General features: G+C 46.0%; 1 protein-coding gene across 1 annotated transcript in view; it reads left to right on the top strand.

The window, feature by feature from the left end:
- LOC136576110 (scavenger receptor cysteine-rich type 1 protein M130-like) overlaps positions 1–17,360 on the top strand; it is a 513,398-nt gene that overhangs the window by 439,442 nt on the left and 56,596 nt on the right. Inside the window, exon 16 of the mRNA XM_066575131.1 lies at positions 172–237. Within this exon, the coding sequence (XP_066431228.1) occupies positions 172–237 (66 nt within the window). The remainder of the gene's footprint in view (positions 1–171; positions 238–17,360) is intronic.

The raw sequence follows: 17,360 nt of genomic DNA, 5'->3' as shown, positions 1-17,360 counted from the left end.
CAGACCTGACTACCATGTCCTATACATGATGGAGTTCATTGTGTCTGGTTGTGTGTTGGTTCCATTACTTCTCTGTATGAAGCTCTACAGATCTAGTATTCTATTATTTCTGTATATAACATTAAATGCTAATCTTAGTCCTCAGAAAATTCACTTCCATTTCTCTTCAAGACCCAGTATATGAAGAAATTGATTTCACATTGATGGAGATAAACAAGAGCTTGCCCCAGGAATCAGGTAAGGAACTTGTAAGTATTCTATTTAGCATAATGTTCTGTATAACTCATGTAAGGGTCTCACAGGACAACTGTCATCCCCATAGATGCTCCAAATCATTACTACAGCAAGTTGGGATCATATGAATGGCTTATTGTGTACTTTAACATTGAGTGATTGTTTTCCACTTTACTCTCAGTATTGCTGGTAGTATTGCAGGTTGGACCCCCACCAAATATCATGCATCTTATTAATATACCATAACTCTTGGAAAGTATAGTACAAGAATGGAAGAACTTAGTTGCTTTCTTCCAGCGCTATTTCATACTTGTTCAAAAAAGACACAGGTCCATCAATGTCTATCTGAAATTCTATAGTGTTGATCCAGATGACAATTACCTCATATTAAGGAGGAGAATCCTTTACAGACTATAATTATGCTAATCAGAATAAACCCCTGGATCAGTGACCCACATTCAGAATGTAATATGCAATAACTTCTATTATTGTCACAGCATAGGGCAGCATGGTTGTGGTCATCTCTGGTCCAGAGTGACATCACAATGTCATTCCTGGACCATATGATACAGGATTATGTCCTATGAAATCCTCTGATTCTAGGGTTCAGTAGTAGGGGATTAGTCAATATAGTTTTGTGAAATCACTTTGTTTCAAAAAGTTACTGTTTGGAGTAGCTGTTGCCTATAATTCTCAAACTGGTTTTCAGTCTCATTAAAGTAGTGAGGTTGTCCTTTTCAGGGTGGGTGCTCTCCTTGAGGGATCAGTCCAGTTTGGTTAATTCTAGTTATATTTTATACCTTACTCTCTTCGGTTCAGTTATCCTCTTTTTGTTCAAACCCATATTATTGTTTACTGATTTAACCCTATGTTGGTATCTGTAACTCATCGCCTCAAGTTGTGCATATGCCTCGAACGAGATGTGACGGTTATTTTTAAGGAAGACATCCAGGCCCCTGTTGTACTTGTTCAACACATCAACTATCGCAACATTATTTGGCATAAAGCTCCATAGTCTCCCTGCTCTTATAGGAAAGCAGCTCTTTCTATGACAGCAGTGAAACCTTTTATTCTCCAGATGTAGCAGATGCCCCCTTGTATCGTAATTGGTCTACAGTAGGTATAAAAAGATCACTAGATTTATTTTTTTCTCATTTCATATGTTTGTACATACAGTAATTAAATTGAACCAAGGCCACCAATATTCGGCAATTAACAAACAAGAAAAATGCTAGCTCCATAAAAAGGATTCTTCTTTATTTCATACATTTAAAATGACATAGAAAGATGTGCCATGCAAGGCTATGTCCATGCTAAGACATGTTTTGGAAGCAACTGCCTCCCTGATCACAGCTTCCTGAACATTAGAATGCCCCTCCTTCAAAACAATGCATGGACCAATCAAGTGTTACTAGAGATGAGCGAACGTACTCGTCCGAGCTTGATATTCGTGCGAATATTAGGGTGTTCGGGATGCTCGTTACTCGTAACGAGCACCACGCGGTGTTCCGGTTACTTTCAGTTTCCTCTCTGAGTCGTTAGCGCGCTTTTCTGGCCAATTGAAAGACAGGGAAGGCATTACAACTTCCCCCTGTGACGTTCAAGCCCTATACCACCCCCCTGCTGTGAGTGGCTGGGGCGATCAGATGTCACCCGAGTATAAAAGTCGGCCCCTCCCGCGGCTCGGCTCAGATGCCTTGTGACTTAGCTGAGGGAAAGTACTATCGTGCTGGAGCTGCTGTAGGGAGAGCGTTAGGAGTTAGTGTAGGCTTCAAGAACCCCAACGGTCCTTCTTAGGGCCACATCTACTAGTGTGCAGTACTGTGTTAGCACAGTATTTTATTTTTTTTTTCCAAAATTGGATCTGCAGAGCATTGCGCCCTGCAATAGGGACAGAAGTGGGGGTTAGGCAGGGAGAGTGTTAGGAGTTAGTGTAGGCTTCAAGAACCCCAACGGTCCTTTCTAGGGCCACATCTATCCGTGTGCAGTACTGTCCAGGCTGCTGTTAGCAGTGTTGCATTTTTTTTTTTTCTCAAAACCGGCAGTGCAGACCATTGCACCCGGCATTAATACTACAGGGATAGAATTGTGTAGGCAGGGCCAGAAGACAGACATTATTCATTGAATACACGCAGTGTGGGTGTTCCTTGTAAAAAGCAGGCAAAAAATTCTATTTGGCCTGCCTCTGACAGTACTCAGGGCTCTGTGTACGTGTGTGCTGTGCGCTGAACGTTCAGAAAAAATCAGACGCAGTCAGCTACGTTTTACCGCAGGCGTGCGGCAATTTTTTTCCTGCATGGGAAATCCCTGATCTGCTGTAGGTAGCGAATTACTTTGCATCACTGCAGTTCTGGGACAAATTGGCAGGGCCACAACACAGTTATTAAACTTAGTATTCATTGAATACACGCAGTGTGGGTGTTCCTTGTAAAAACCAGGCAAAAAATTCTATTTGGCCTGCAGGCTTGCGCCAATTTATTTCCTGGCTGTGAAATCACTGGTAATACAGCATGCTGAGGGGTAGGGGTAGGGGTAGGGCTAGAGGACGTGGACGCGGCCGAGGACGCGTAGGCCCAAGTGAGGGTGTGGGCACAGGCCGAGCTCCTGATCCAGGTGTGTCGCAGCCGACTGCTGCGCGATTAGGAGAGAGGCACGTTTCTGGCGTCCCCACATTCATCGCCCAATTAATGGGTCCACGCGGGAGACGGTTATTAGAAAATGAGCAGTGTGAGCAGGTCCTGTCGTGGATGGCAGAAAGTGCTTCGAGCAAGCTATCATCCACCCACAGTTCTACGCCATCCAGTGCTGCAAATCCAAATCCTCTGGCTGCTACTCCTCCTTCCTCCCAGCCTCCTCACTCCACTACAATGACACATGCTCAGGAGCCGGCAGACTCCCAGGAACTGTTCTCGGGCCCCTGCTCAGATTGGGCAGCAGTGGTTCCTCTCCCACCAGAGGAGTTTATCGTCACTGATGCCCAACCTTTGGAAAGTTCCCGGGGTCCGGGGGATGAGGCTGGGGACTTCTGCCAACTGTCTCAAGACCTTTCAGTGGGTGAGGAGGACGATGACGATGAGACACAGTTGTCTTGCAGTGAGGTAGTAGTAAGGGCAGTAAGTGCGAGGGAGGAGCGCACAGAGGATTCGGAGGAAGAGCAGCTGGACGATGAGGTGACTGACCCCACCTGGTGTGCAACGCCTACTCAGGACAGGTCTTCAGAGGGGGAGGCAGAAGCAGGGCAGGTTGCAAGAGGCAGTGCGGTGTCCAGGGGTAGAGGCAGGGCCAGACTGAATAATCCACCAACTGTTTCCCAAAGCGCCCCCTCGCGCCATGCCACCCTGCAGAGGCCGAGGTGCTCAAAGTTCTGGCAGTTTTTCACAGAGACGCCTGAGGACCGACGAACAGTGGTGTGCAACCTTTGTCGCGCCAAGATTAGCCGGGGAGCCACCACCACCAGCCTCACCACCACCAGCATGCGCAGACATATGATGGCCAAGCACCCCACAAGGTGGGACGAAGGCCGTTCACCGCCTCCAGTTTGCACTGCTGCCTCTCCCCCTGTGCCCCAACCTGCCACTGAGATACAACCCCCCTCTCAGGACACAGGCACAACCGTCTCATGGCCTGCACCCACACCCTCACCTCCGCTGTCCTCGGCCCCATCCACCAATGTCTCGCACCGCACAGTCCAGCCGTCGCTAGCGCAAGTGTTGGAGCGCAAGCGCAAGTACACCGCCACGCACCCGCACGCTCAATCGTTAACCGTCCACATCGCCAAATTTATCAGCCTTGAGATGCTGCCGTATAGGGTTGTGGAAACGGAGGCTTTCAAAGCTATGATGGCGGCGGCGGCCCCGCGCTACTCAGTTCCCAGTCGCCACTACTTTTCCCGATGTGCCGTCCCAGGCCTGCACGACCACGTCTCCCGCAACATTGTACGCGCCCTCACCAATGCGGTTAGTGGCAAGGTCCACAGGACCCTGGTGGACAAGCTGATGATTCCCATCCGACAGCGCTAGTGGCAGAAGGCGCAGTTCCGAGGGCCAGGTAGCTGGGGAGGTGCGGAGATCGAGCAGCATGTACAGCCCAGACAGTGCAACAGTCTTTAAGGGCCTGGACAGCTTTATGGCTCCCCACCAAGACTGTGTCACCACTCCCCAGTCAAGGCTGAGTCGGCGGGAGCACTGTAAAAGGATGGTGAGGGAGTACGTAGCGGATCGCACGACCGTCCTCCGTGACGCCTCTGCCACCTACAACTACTGGGTGTCGAAGCTGGACACGTGGCCTGAACTAGCGCTGTATGCCCTGGAGGTGCTTGCTTGTCCTGCGGCTAGCGTCTTGTCGGAGAGGGTGTTTAGTGCGGCTGGGGGAATCATCACAGATAAGCGTACCCGCCTGTCAACCGACAGTGCCGACAGGCTAACACTCATCGAGATGAACAAAGCCTGGATTTCCCCAGACTTCTCTTCTCCACCAGCGGACAGCAGCGATACCTAAGCAATACGTAGGCTGCACCCGCGGATGGAAGCTACGTTCTCTCTCACCATCCAAAATGGGGACATTTCTGCTTCATCAATCTGTGTCTAATATTCCTCCTCCTCCTCCTGCTCCTCCTCCTGAAACCTCACGTAATCACGCTGAACGGGCAATTTTTCTTAGGGCCACAAGGCTCACTCATATAATTTTTCTAAACAATTTTTATACGTTTCAATGCTCTTAAAAGCGTTGGAACTTTAACTTGAACCAATTTTTCGTTACACTGGGCTGCCTCCAGGCCTAGTTACCACTTAAGCCACATTAACCAAACCGATTAATGGGTTTCACCTGCCCTCTTGGCTGGCCATGGCCAATTTTTCTGATGTACATTAGTACAGTTGATATAGCAATTTTTGGGGGCCCTCGCCTACAGTGTAATCAAATGAATTTTTAGCCCACCTGCATTACAGCTGACGTTACATCCGCTGTGATGGGCAATGCAATGGGATATTTTTATGTACCGCCGGTGGCTTCCTGGCACCCACCCATGCTGTGGGTCCACAGGGAATTATAAATGCATCTGTTTCCACTTGTAAAGAACCCCAGTCAGACTGGGGCATGCAGTGTGGGCCGAAGCCCACCTGCATTAAGCACGACATTACTACCTCAGCTGTGTTGGGCAATGCAATGGGATATTTCTATGTACCGCCGGTGGCTTCCAGGGAGCCACCCATGCTGTGGGTCCACAGGGAATTATAAATGCATCTGTTTCCACTTGTAAAGAACCCCAGTCTGACTGGGGCATGCAGTGTGGGCCGAAGCCCACCTGCATTAAGCACGACATTACTACCTCAGCTGTGTTGGGCAATGCAATGGGATATTTCTGTGTACCGCCGGTGGGTTCCAGGGAGCCACCCATGCTGTCGGTCGACAAGGACTTCACAATAGGGAGTTGTACCTGCCTGTGTCTATGAATTAAAACCGCGGTCTGACTGGGGCATGCAGACACCTTGACAGAATGAATAGTGTGTGGCACATAGGTTCCCCATTGCTATGCCCACGTGTGCAGCTCCTGATGGCGGTGGCACAGGATTCTATTTCTCATTGCTTCTGTACAGCATTGTGGGCTATCGCCCCGCCCCTTTTAAAGAGGGTCGCTGCCTAGCCGTGCCAACCCTCTGCAGTGTGTGCCTGCGGTTCCTCGTCATGGCAGACGCACTTCTAAATAGACATGAGGGTGGTGTGGCATGAGGGCAGCTAAAGGCTGCGCAGGGACACTTTGGTGTGCGCTGTGGGGGGGAGGGGGCGGTTGGGCAGCATGTAACCCAGGAGAAGTGGCAGCGGAGTGTCATGCAGGCAGTGATTGTGCTTTGTTGGAGGTAGTGTGGTGCTTAGCTAAGGCATGCCATGCTAATGAGGGCTTTTCAGAAGTAAAAGTTTTTGGGAGGGGGGGGGGGGCACTCTTGCCGCTATTGTGGCTTAATAGTGGGACCTGTGAACTTGAGATGCAGCCCAACATGTAGCCCCTTGCCTGCCCTATCCGTTTCTGTGTCTTTCCCATCACTTTCTTGAATTGCCCAGATTTTCACACATGAAAACCTTAGCGAGCATCGGCGAAATACAAAAATGCTCGGGTCGCCCATTGACTTCAATGGGGTTCGTTACTCGAAACGAACCCTCGAGCATCGCGAAAAGTTCGTCCCGAGTAACGAGCACCCGAGCATTTTGGTGCTCGCTCATCTCTAAGTGTTACGTCTTAATTACAACTGTGCAAACAGACAATTCCACAATGAAATGGAATACATATCACATAGATATGGAACAGCATAATCTATATATATAAAATTGAATGTATGTCTGTCTGCGTGCGTGCGTGCGTGCGTGCGTGCGTGTTTGTCCTTTATGCGCTACTACACCATTCATCCGATCGCCATGAAACTTTGGGAAGTTGTTAAGTACACTCCTGGGAAGATTATAGGCATAGTACAAATATCCTACGATAAATGGCGCGCGAGCGTCGTCGAAAGTTACGCCCCCCCCCCCCACGTAGATCGAATAAGTAAGCCACCTGCTATTGTGATGTCATCACTGATGTCATCAACATCGGACGCCCTTGAACATGCCCCAACATCTATATATATAAAATTGAATGTATGTCTGTCTGCGTGCGTGCGTGCGTGCGTGCGTGTTTGTCCTTTATGCGCTACTACACCATTCATCCGATCGCCATGAAACTTTGGGAAGTTGTTGAGTACACTCCTGGGAAGATTATAGGCATAGTACAAATATCCTACGATAAATGGCGCGCGAGCGTCGTCGAAAGTTACGACCCCCCCCACGTAGATCGAATAAGTAAGCCACCTGCTATTGTGATGTCATCACTGATGTCATCAACATCGGACGCCCTTGAACATGCCCCAACATGTTCTATAAAGCTGCATTGTGAGACCTCCTGCTCATATACTAATATATTAAACAGACGACCTCCTCCTCATATACTAATATATTACACAGATGACCGCCTCCTCATATACTAATATATTACACAGATGACCGCCTCCTCATATACTAATATATTACACAAGACGACCTCCTCCTCATATACTAATTCTATGCGCAAAAGAATTAGCGTCCAAATTTTACGTACGGAATCAAATTCTCTCGCTTCGCGATGTAATAGAAACTTGAAATTTGGCACGAGCATTGAATATGTCATAAAGAGGAAAAGCTAATCGGTCCCAACTCGATTATTCAATTCTAGGCGCAAAAGAATTGGCGTCCAAATTTTACGTACGGAATGTAATTTTCTCACATAGAAACTTGAAATTTGGCACGAGCATTGAATATGTCATAAATAGGAAACGCTAATGGGTCCCAACTCCATTATTCAATTCTATGCGCAAAAGAATTAGCGTCCAAATTTTACGTACGGAATGTAATTTTCTCACATAGAAACTTGAAATTTGGCACGAGCATTGAATATGTCATAAATAGGAAACGCTAATGGGTCCCAACTCCATTATTCAATTCTATGCGCAAAAGAATTAGCGTCCAACATGTTCTATAAAGCTGCATTGTGATGTCATTAAGGCTCTATTATGACACGTACAGCTTGGAACCACTAGAGCACGCCAGCCAATTACCATTGGAGTTGGAAGTGGGTAAACAAGTACTAGGATATCTTCCTAAGAAGCCACAGCAGCCGGATAAATTGTATGTTCCACCCAACGGCTATTTTATTCAGCCCGCAAGGGGGAAGCAGTGGCCTACAAAATCTCATTCAGGTAGGTAGGAAATTTGGCACGAGCATTGATTATGTCATAAATGGGAAAAGCTAATGGGTCCTAACTTGATTATTCAATTCAAAGCGCCAAAGAATTAGCGTTCAAATTTTACGTACAGAATCTAATTTTCTCATTTCCTGATGTCATAGATAGATAGATAGATAGATAGATAGATAGACTGTATGCAATGACACGTACAGCTTGAAACCATAAATACTAGAGCACGCCAGCCATTTACAGTCAGTCTCCATTGGAGTTGGAAGTGGGCAAACATGTACTAGGATATCTTCCTAAGAAGCCACAGCAGCCGGATAAATTGGATGTTCCACACAACGGCTATTTTATTCAGCCTGCAAGGGGGAAGCAGCGGCCTACAAAATCTCAGTGGTCGCTGCTGCCGTCATCTAGATATATAAAAACGAAGTATGTATGTATGTCTGTCTTCGCAGCAACGCGCGACGGGTACGCTACTCTATATATATAAAATTGAATGTATGTCTCTCCGTCTGTCTGTCTGTTTGTCCTTTATGCGCTACTACACCATTCATCCGATCGCCATGAAACTTTGGGAAGTTGTTGAGTACACTCCTGGGAAGATTATAGGCATAGTACAACTATCCTACGATAAATGGTGCCCGCGTGCGTGCGTCGTCGACAGTTACACCCCCCGCCACGTAGGTCGAATAAGTAAGCCACCTGCTATTGTGATGTCATCACTGCCATTGTGATGTCATCACTGCCATTGTGATGTTATCACTGCTGAGGTAACATGAAAGCTGCGCTGTGATTGGTTGTTATATATTATACCACTGAGGTAACCTAAAAAAGCTGCACTGTGATTGGTTGTTATCTAGATATATAAAAACGAATGTATGTCTGTCTGTCTTCGCAGCAACGCGCCCCCCCCCCCCCACGTAGATCGTTCGATTTCCATCACTGCCACTAATTCTCTCACTTCCCAATGTCGTAGAAACATGAAATTTGGCACCAGCATTGATTATGTCATAAATAGGAAAAACTAGTGGGTCCCAACTCGATTATTCAATTCTAAGCGCCAAAGAATTAGCGTCCAAATTTTAGGAACGGAATCGAATTCTCTCGCTTCCCAATGTAATAGAAACGTGAAATTTGGCACGAGCATTCATTATGTCATAAATAGGAAAAGCTAATGGATCCCAACTCCATTATTCAATTCTATGCGCCAAAGAATTAGCGTCCAAATTTTACGCACGGAATGTAATTTTCTCACTTTCCGGTGTCATAGAAACGGGAAATTTGGCACGAGCATTGATTATGTCATAAATAGGAAAAACTAATGGGTCCCAACTCGATTATTCAATTCTATGCGCAAAAGAATTAGCGTCCAAATTTTACGTACGGAATGTAATTTTCTCGCTTCCCAATGTCATAGAAACTTAAAATTTGGCTCGAGCATTGATAATGTCATAAAAAGGAAACGCTAATGGGTCCCAACTCGATTATTCAATTCTATGCGCAAAAGCATTAGCGTCCAAATTTTACGTACGGAATCTAATTTTCTCACATAGAAACGTGAAATTTGGGACGAGCATTGATTATGTCATAAATAGGAAAAGGTAATGGGTCCCAACTCGATTATTCAATTCTATGCGCAAAAGAATTAGCATCCAAATTTTACGTACGGAATCTAATTTTCTCGCTTCCCAATGTCATAGAAACTTAAAATTTCGCACGAGCATTGATTATGTCATAAATAGGAAAAACTAATGGGTCCCAACTCGATTATTCAATTCTATGCGCAAAAGAATTAGCGTCCAAATTTTATGTACGGAATCGAATTCTCTCGCTTCCCAATGTAATAGAAACTCGAAATTTGACACGAGCATTGATTATGTCATAAACAGGAAAAGTCAATGGGTCCCAACTCGATTATTCAATTCTAGGCGCAAAAGAATTGGCGTCCAAATTTTATGTACGGAATCGAATTCTTTCGCTTCCCAATGTAATAGAAACTCGAAATTTGACACGAGCATTGATTATGTCATAAACAGGAAAAGTTAATGGGTCCCAACTCGATTATTCAATTCTAGGCGCAAAAGAATTGGCGTCCAAATTTTATGTACGGAATCTAATTTTCTCGCTTCCCAATGTCATAGAAACTTGAAATTTGGGACGAGCATTGATTATGTCATAAATAGGAAAAGGTAATCGGTCCCAACTCGATTATTCAATTCTATGCGTAAAAGAATTAGCATCCAACTTTTACGTACGGAATCTAATTTTCTCGTTTCTCAATGTCATAGAAACTCGAAATTTGGCACGAGCATTGAATATGTCATAAATAGGAAAAGGTAATGGGTCCCAACTCGATTATTCAATTCTATGCGCAAAAGAATTAGCGTCCAAATTCTAAGTACGGAATCGAATTCTCTCGCTTCCCAATGTAATAGAAACTCGAAATTTGGCACACACATTGATTATGTCATAAATAGGAAAAGCTAATCGGTCCCAACTCGATTATTCAATCCTATGCGCAAAAGAATTAGCATCCAAATTTTATGTACGGAATCGAATTCTTTCGCTTCCCAATGTAATAGAAACTCGAAATTTGGCACGAGCATTGATTATGTCACAAATAGGAAAAGTTAATAGGAAGTTGTTGAGTACACTCCTGGGAAGATTACTGGCATAGTACATCTATCCTACGATAGGTGGCGCGCGCGCGTGCGAGCGTCGTCGACAGTTATGCCCCCCCAGACAAAGATCGTTTGATTTCCATCTCTAACACAAAAGCAAAAGGCATTACGAGCAACGGGAGGCGTGTTCAACTACAAGATGATGCATCCGCCAAACGTATCACAAGACAATTCCTGGATTTTGAGAATGCTGAGGTAAAATAAAAGCTGCGCTGTGATTGGTTACTATATATTATACCGCTGAGGTAAAATGAATGCTGCGCTGTGATTCGTTGCTATTTTTTATATTGCTGAGGCAGAATAAAAGTTGCGCTGTGATTGGTTGTTATTTCTCTTACTGCTGACGTAACATGAAAGCTGCACTGTGATTGGTTGTTATATTTTATACTGCTGAGGTAACATATAAGCTGCCCTGTGATTGGGTGTTATATATTATAAAGCTGAGGTAACATGAAAGCTGCGCTGTGATTGGTTGTTATATATTATACCACTGAGGTAACCTAAAAAAGCTGCGCTGTGATTGGTTGTTATCTGGATATATAAAAACGAATGTATGTCTGTCTGTCTTCGCAGCAACGCGCGACGGGTAAGCTAGTCAATAGATATAAAGTACATGGTTTCTAGATTCATACCATTTGGCTGCCATGTATCTAGTTTTATTATCCAATCGGCTTCACCTATTCTGTGAATTCAGAATTCTAATCATTTAGTTCAATAATGTTAATAACTGTCAGGGGCATAGGTAGAAAATGTTTGGCTCCAAAGACAATTTTCAAGGTCCTGTAGATACATATTTTGCTTAATTACAAAGAAAAATAGAACCATGTATTATCAGAGTGCAAAAATGCTCTCCTCTAGTCTGCTCCTCACTTAATCATCTCGAGGATTTCCCCTGTGCATCACCGATACTTTGGTACTCGCTACCCCAGCACATCAGACTCTGTACAACCATGGAAAACATCAAAAAGGACCTCAAAACCTATCTTTTCAGAAAAACCTACATTCTATAGTATCCCTGCAGCCACCAATACATGAGCATCTTCTACCAGCACTCCTTTTAGACTGTAAACCCAGGGTCCTCTCTCTGTAGGAATTTATTAGTCATTTAGTTTTAAAATAACTATATACCTGTGTGTGTATGTATGTATGCTGCTGCAGGTATGGAGAGTCAGGTCGCTTCTCCATTTAGCCACACTAGATATTTGAGATTACAGTGCCCAATTACTTACTAAGAAGCTGCACTCGAGCAGTGAGGGGTGAGATAATGGGAGTAGTAGTTGCGGCTCCTGTCACTGCAGCTGCTGTGCTTCTCACTACCACTATATATTTTTTAATTTGTTTTCCTTCTGCCGTCGCTATGTGATGACACGTATGCCCAACCTATCTGCAATGTCAATTGCGGATGGGCCGCGGGTCGGACAGCTTTCATTGACTTCAATGGAAGCCACTCGTGCAGAATCCGCACTAAATTAGAAGATGGTGCGAGTTTATTTCCACTCACGGAAATCACAATTGCTGCCCACTCATGTGAGCAGGCATGTGAATGTTCTGTTATTTAGATGTATGCAGAATACCGCAAATCATCTGCGTGGGTGACGATCGCGGATTCCGCAATTCAAATCCGGTAGTCTGCCACCGTCCGAACACAACTATCATGACTTGTATTATATCATTATTGGATTATACAAGACCTTAGAATATGACTATGATGACACTGGGTTATTTTATAAGAATAATGAAGCATCAGCAACTGGAGCTAAGAGAAACGGGGAAAATGTACTGATATGTATTATTATTCTACTATCCACTGTTCATGGAGAGAAATCTTACTGGACTGTATATTTGTATGCAGCAGGCATTTCTGTGACTGCCCCGTCCATCTGATTCCGACTTACAATATTTTCCTACCAAAACAACCCCATTAAGATTAATGGAACCAATTTTCTAATATAGACATTTCTGTGACAGATCCATGTGTGTAAATATTACTTTGTAGTCTTATTATATCATTAAATTTCGCTTTATCTCAAAGGGGGATGGCTTCTTGAAAAAAACTTTTTTTAAATTTAACATCAGTTTAAAATCACTGAAAAAAGGGAATGTACAATTTTTTTGTATATGCCCTTGTTTAAGTTATTTTAAATTGATGTTAGTGTTGGGACTCACAAGTGAATGAGAACCCTTGTCGTGGGCTTGTGAGCTTGTGTTTTTTGGCCAAAATATTAACCAATACCAATCCCCGCTTGTGGGTGACACCATTGCCTGTTCTCCTGGGTTACATGCTGGCATTCCTGTCCAACCCCTCGCGCGAGCCTGCGTCCACAGCGCACACAAAATTTTCCCTGCACAGCGTTCAGCTGCCCTCATGCCACACGCTGGTTTGATAGCCACACCACCCTCATGTCTATTTATAAGTGCGTCTTGGATGAGGAGGAATCGGAGACACACACTGCAGAGGGTTGGCAGGGCCTGGCAGCGACCCTCCTTGAAAGTGTGGGCTATAGCCCACAATGTTGATGAGAATTGCTGATAAATTAACGTACGATCATAATTCCAATCCCATGCCACCTCCATCACAAAATTGTCAGGAGCCACAAACGTGGGCATAAAGGGGACTCAGATGCCAGTACTTCTACACATCTCCACAATGCAGCAGCGCATACTAACACCAAAGATTGGTTTGAAGCAGGAGGTGTCGTAAAAGTAGCCACCACAGGTATACAGTGACCCTGTGAAAGTCTCATTAGATTAGTTACATTTCCTGTGAAGGCTACAATCCAGTATCTCGGATAACTGTGGTAATTTGTAACATGAGAGATAATATATGCCGACCAGCGATGATCGCCAGACCCCGAGGAGGAGGACGTGGCATAATAAGCCCGAGAATCCGTGACCAAGGTTGGACTCGCAATACTCTGTGTGGGAAGCACATGAGCAGGCCGAGGGTCAGACTCGGTCCCAGCCTCCACCTGGTTGGCCCAATGTGCCACCAGTTAACAGTTCCTTTCATCGCTCCAAAGACTGGATGAACCACAAAGAAGTTCCACAGGTCAAACCCGGCATAGTTGCACCCCCCCCCCCAGGACCTCGGCCTCTGCCCACACCCTCAAGAATGCTGGGCATAAAGCCGACTCAGATGCTGGTACTGCTGTGAACGGCTCATTAAATCATTTCTGCTTCTTTTGATTGGTCCAAACTAGTGTCTCAGATAACTGTGGTAACATGAGAGCAAATACATGTCGGCCAGCGCTGATCCCCAGACCCCAAGCAGGAGGTGGCATAATAAGCCAGAGAAACCGTGACCAAGGTAGGACCCGCAATAGTCTGTGGGCCCAGGGTCAGACTGGGTCCCAGCCTCCACCTTGTGTGACCCAGTGTGCTGTTAGTTACATAGCTACGAAAAACCCATGTGTACCCACACAATTCATTCTGTGTATGTGTCAGATAGCTAAACACCACAATGGGAAAGTACCTACAGCATAGGCGAGCCCATGAAACCCAAGGACAGTATTAAACATGAAGAAAAGAGCGTGCCCAAGCATGGCAGAGTTTCACCCCACCCAGGACCTTGGCCTCTGCCCACACTTCTGCCCAATTAATTCTGTGTATGTGTCAGATAGCTGAACAACACAATGGGAAAGCCTTCTGCACCCTACCCAAGTCATTCAGTGTATTTGTGCCAGATAGCTGAACACCCCGCTGGGAAACCCTTGTGCACCCACAGCATTGGGCAAACCCATGAAACCCAAGGACAGTATTAAACATGAAGAAATTGGAGTGACCAAACATGGCAGAGTTTCACCCTTGGCCTATGCCCAAACGTCTGCCCAATTCATTCTGTGTATGTGTCAGATAGCTGAACAATCCAACGGGAAATCTTTGTGCACCCATGGTATAGGCGAACCCCTGAAACATTTTTGTAGCAAGAGTATAGGCAAACCCCTCAAACATTTCTGTAGCAAGATAATAGGCGAACCCCTAAAACATTTCTGTAGCAAGTGTATAGGCGAACCCCTCAAGCATTTCTGTAGCAAGAGTATAGGCGAAGCCCTGAAACATTTCTGTAGCAAGAGTATAGGTGAACCCCTCAAACATTTCTGTAGAAAGATAATAGGCAAACCCCTGAAACATTTCTGTAGAAAGAGTATAGGCGAACCCCTCAAACCTTTCTGTAGCAAGTGTATAGGCGAACCCCTCAAACCTTTCTGTAGCAAGAGTACAGGCGAAACCCTGAAACCTTTCTGTAGCAAGAGTGTAGGGAAAACCCTGAAACCTTTCTGTAGCAAGTGTATAGGCGGACCCCTGAAACATTTGTGTACCAAGAGTATAGCTGACTCCTGGAAGAATTGGTGTACCAAAAGTATAGGTGAACCCATGAAAAATTGGTGTACCAAGACTATAGGTGAACACCTGAAAAATTTACTGACTAAGAAACCTGGAAATATTGGTTTGCTATTAATATAGGTGAAGGCCTGAAAAATTGGTTTGCTGTGAGTATAGGCGAAGACCAGAAAAATTTGTTTGCTATGAGTTAGGACGAAGCCTGGAAAAATTGGTTTACCCATGGAGCATGGAGAAATACAGAAACATTTTTTAAAGATAAAGCTCGCAGTTACTAGTTGCTTAATTTGCTAACACAGCCTGGAGGAAGCCCTCTGAAAAAATTAGTTTTAACAGAGCCTTTTGGCCTGCAGAACAATTGGCAGTTCAGCGTGATGACATGCTGTTTTAGGAGGAGGAGTAAGATCTGAGAGGGATAAGCCAAGCTACTTCTCCCATTTTTGGGGTGATAGAGGATGCATGGTTCTCCTGTTCCAGCTGAAAGAATCTTTATGTTCTGCTGCTTTACACCTGTGGAGAAGAGAAGTCTGGGGAAATCCAGCCTTTGTTCATCTTAATGAGTGTAAGCCTGTTGGCGCAGTCAGTTAACAGGCGTGTACGCTAATCCGTGATGATCACCCCAGATGCACTAAACACCCCCCCTGATAACACGCTAGCGGCAGGCCAGGCCAGCACCTCCAGGTTGTACAGCGCAAGTTCATGCCACGTGTCCAGCTTTGACACCCAATAGTTGTATGGAGCAAAGGGATCACGGAGGACCGTGGTATGATCGGCTATGTACTCCCTCACCATCTTTTTACAGTGCTCTCTCCGACTCAGCCTTGACTGGGGAGTGGTGACACAGTCTGGCTGGGGAGCCATAAAACTGGCAAAGGCCATGGAGAGTGTTACCCCTGCCTGCGCTGGACATGCTGCCTGATCCCCACGCTTCCCCTGCTAGTTGGCCCTCTGAACTACGTCTTCTACTGCTAGCGCTGTCAGATGGGAACTTTAGCATCATTTTTTCGACCAGGGCCCTGTGGTTTTGCATCACTCTCATACGCCTTTCCTCTTCGGGAATGAGAATGGAAAGGTTCTCCTTATGCCGTGGGTCGAGAAGGGTGTACACCCAGTAATCCATGTTGGCCAGAATGCGTCTTATGCGAGGGTCATGGAAAAGGTAGCCTAACATGAAGTCAGCCATGTGTGCCAGAGTCCCAGTATGCAACACATCGCTGTCCTCACTCGGAAGATGACTTTCATGTTCCTCCTCCACCTCATCAGCCCATACACGCTGAACAGATGAGAGGGAAGCAGCATGAGTACCCTCTGCAGTGTGAGCAGCAGTCTCTTCCCCCACCTCCTCCTCCTCCGCTCCTCCCCCTCCTCCTCCTCCAAAATGTGCTGAGATACAGAAGTGAGGGTGGTCTGGCTATCAAGCGACATACTGCCATCCCCCATCTCCTGTTCTAACCGCAAAGCGTCGGCCTTTATGCTTATCAGCAAACTTCTCAGCAGGCAAAGCAGCAAGATCGTTATGCTGATAATGGCCACATCGCTGCTCACCATTTGGGTAGACTCCTCAATGTTTCTGAGGACCTGACAGATGTCTGCCATCCATGCCGACTCCTCTGTGAAGAACTGAGGTGACTGACTACCACTCCGACGGCCATGTTGCAGCTGGTATTCTATAATGTTTTTTACACTGCTCGTAAAGCCTAGCCAACGTGCAGTGTAGAATTCCACCACGTGGGCACGTCGCACAGCAGACGGTGCTCTGGCAGCTGGAAGCAAGGCTGCAGTGTTCTGAGGGTGGCAGCATCCGTGTTGGACTTGCGGAAATGTGTGCACACACGGCACACCTTGCCGAGCAGGTCAGACAAGTGGGGGTCATTTTTAAGAAAACGCTGAACCACCAGATTGAAGACATGGGCCAGGTATGGCACGTGTGTGAGGCTGCGAAGCTGCAGAGCTACCACCAGGTTACGCCCATTGTCACACACGACCATGCCTGGTTGAAGGTTCAGCGGCAAAAGCCAGAGATCGGTTTGCTCTGTCAAACCCTGTAACAGCTCTTGGCCAGTGTGCTACTAGTCACATAAGCTGAGTAGTTTCAGCACGGCCTACTGATGATTTCCGGCTGCATTGCTCCTGCGCCTCGCGCTACTGACTACTGGCGACATGCTAACACTTCTTAATTGAGAGGTGGAGGTAGCAGAGGAGGAGGAAGGGGGTTTTGGAAAAGGTGGCATAATACGCCGGAGAAACCATCAACGTGGTAGGACTGGCTATCCTCTGTGTGGGAAGCACGTGAACGGTCCCAGGTTCTGACTCGGTCCCAGCCTCCCCCAAGTTCATCCTATGTGCCGTC

The sequence above is a fragment of the Eleutherodactylus coqui genome, chromosome 8 (genome assembly GCF_035609145.1).
Source record: "Eleutherodactylus coqui strain aEleCoq1 chromosome 8, aEleCoq1.hap1, whole genome shotgun sequence".
NCBI classification, from domain to species: Eukaryota; Metazoa; Chordata; class Amphibia; order Anura; family Eleutherodactylidae; genus Eleutherodactylus; species Eleutherodactylus coqui.
Note: the sequence above shows the minus strand (reverse complement) of the source record. Positions and strands in the feature narration are given on the sequence as shown.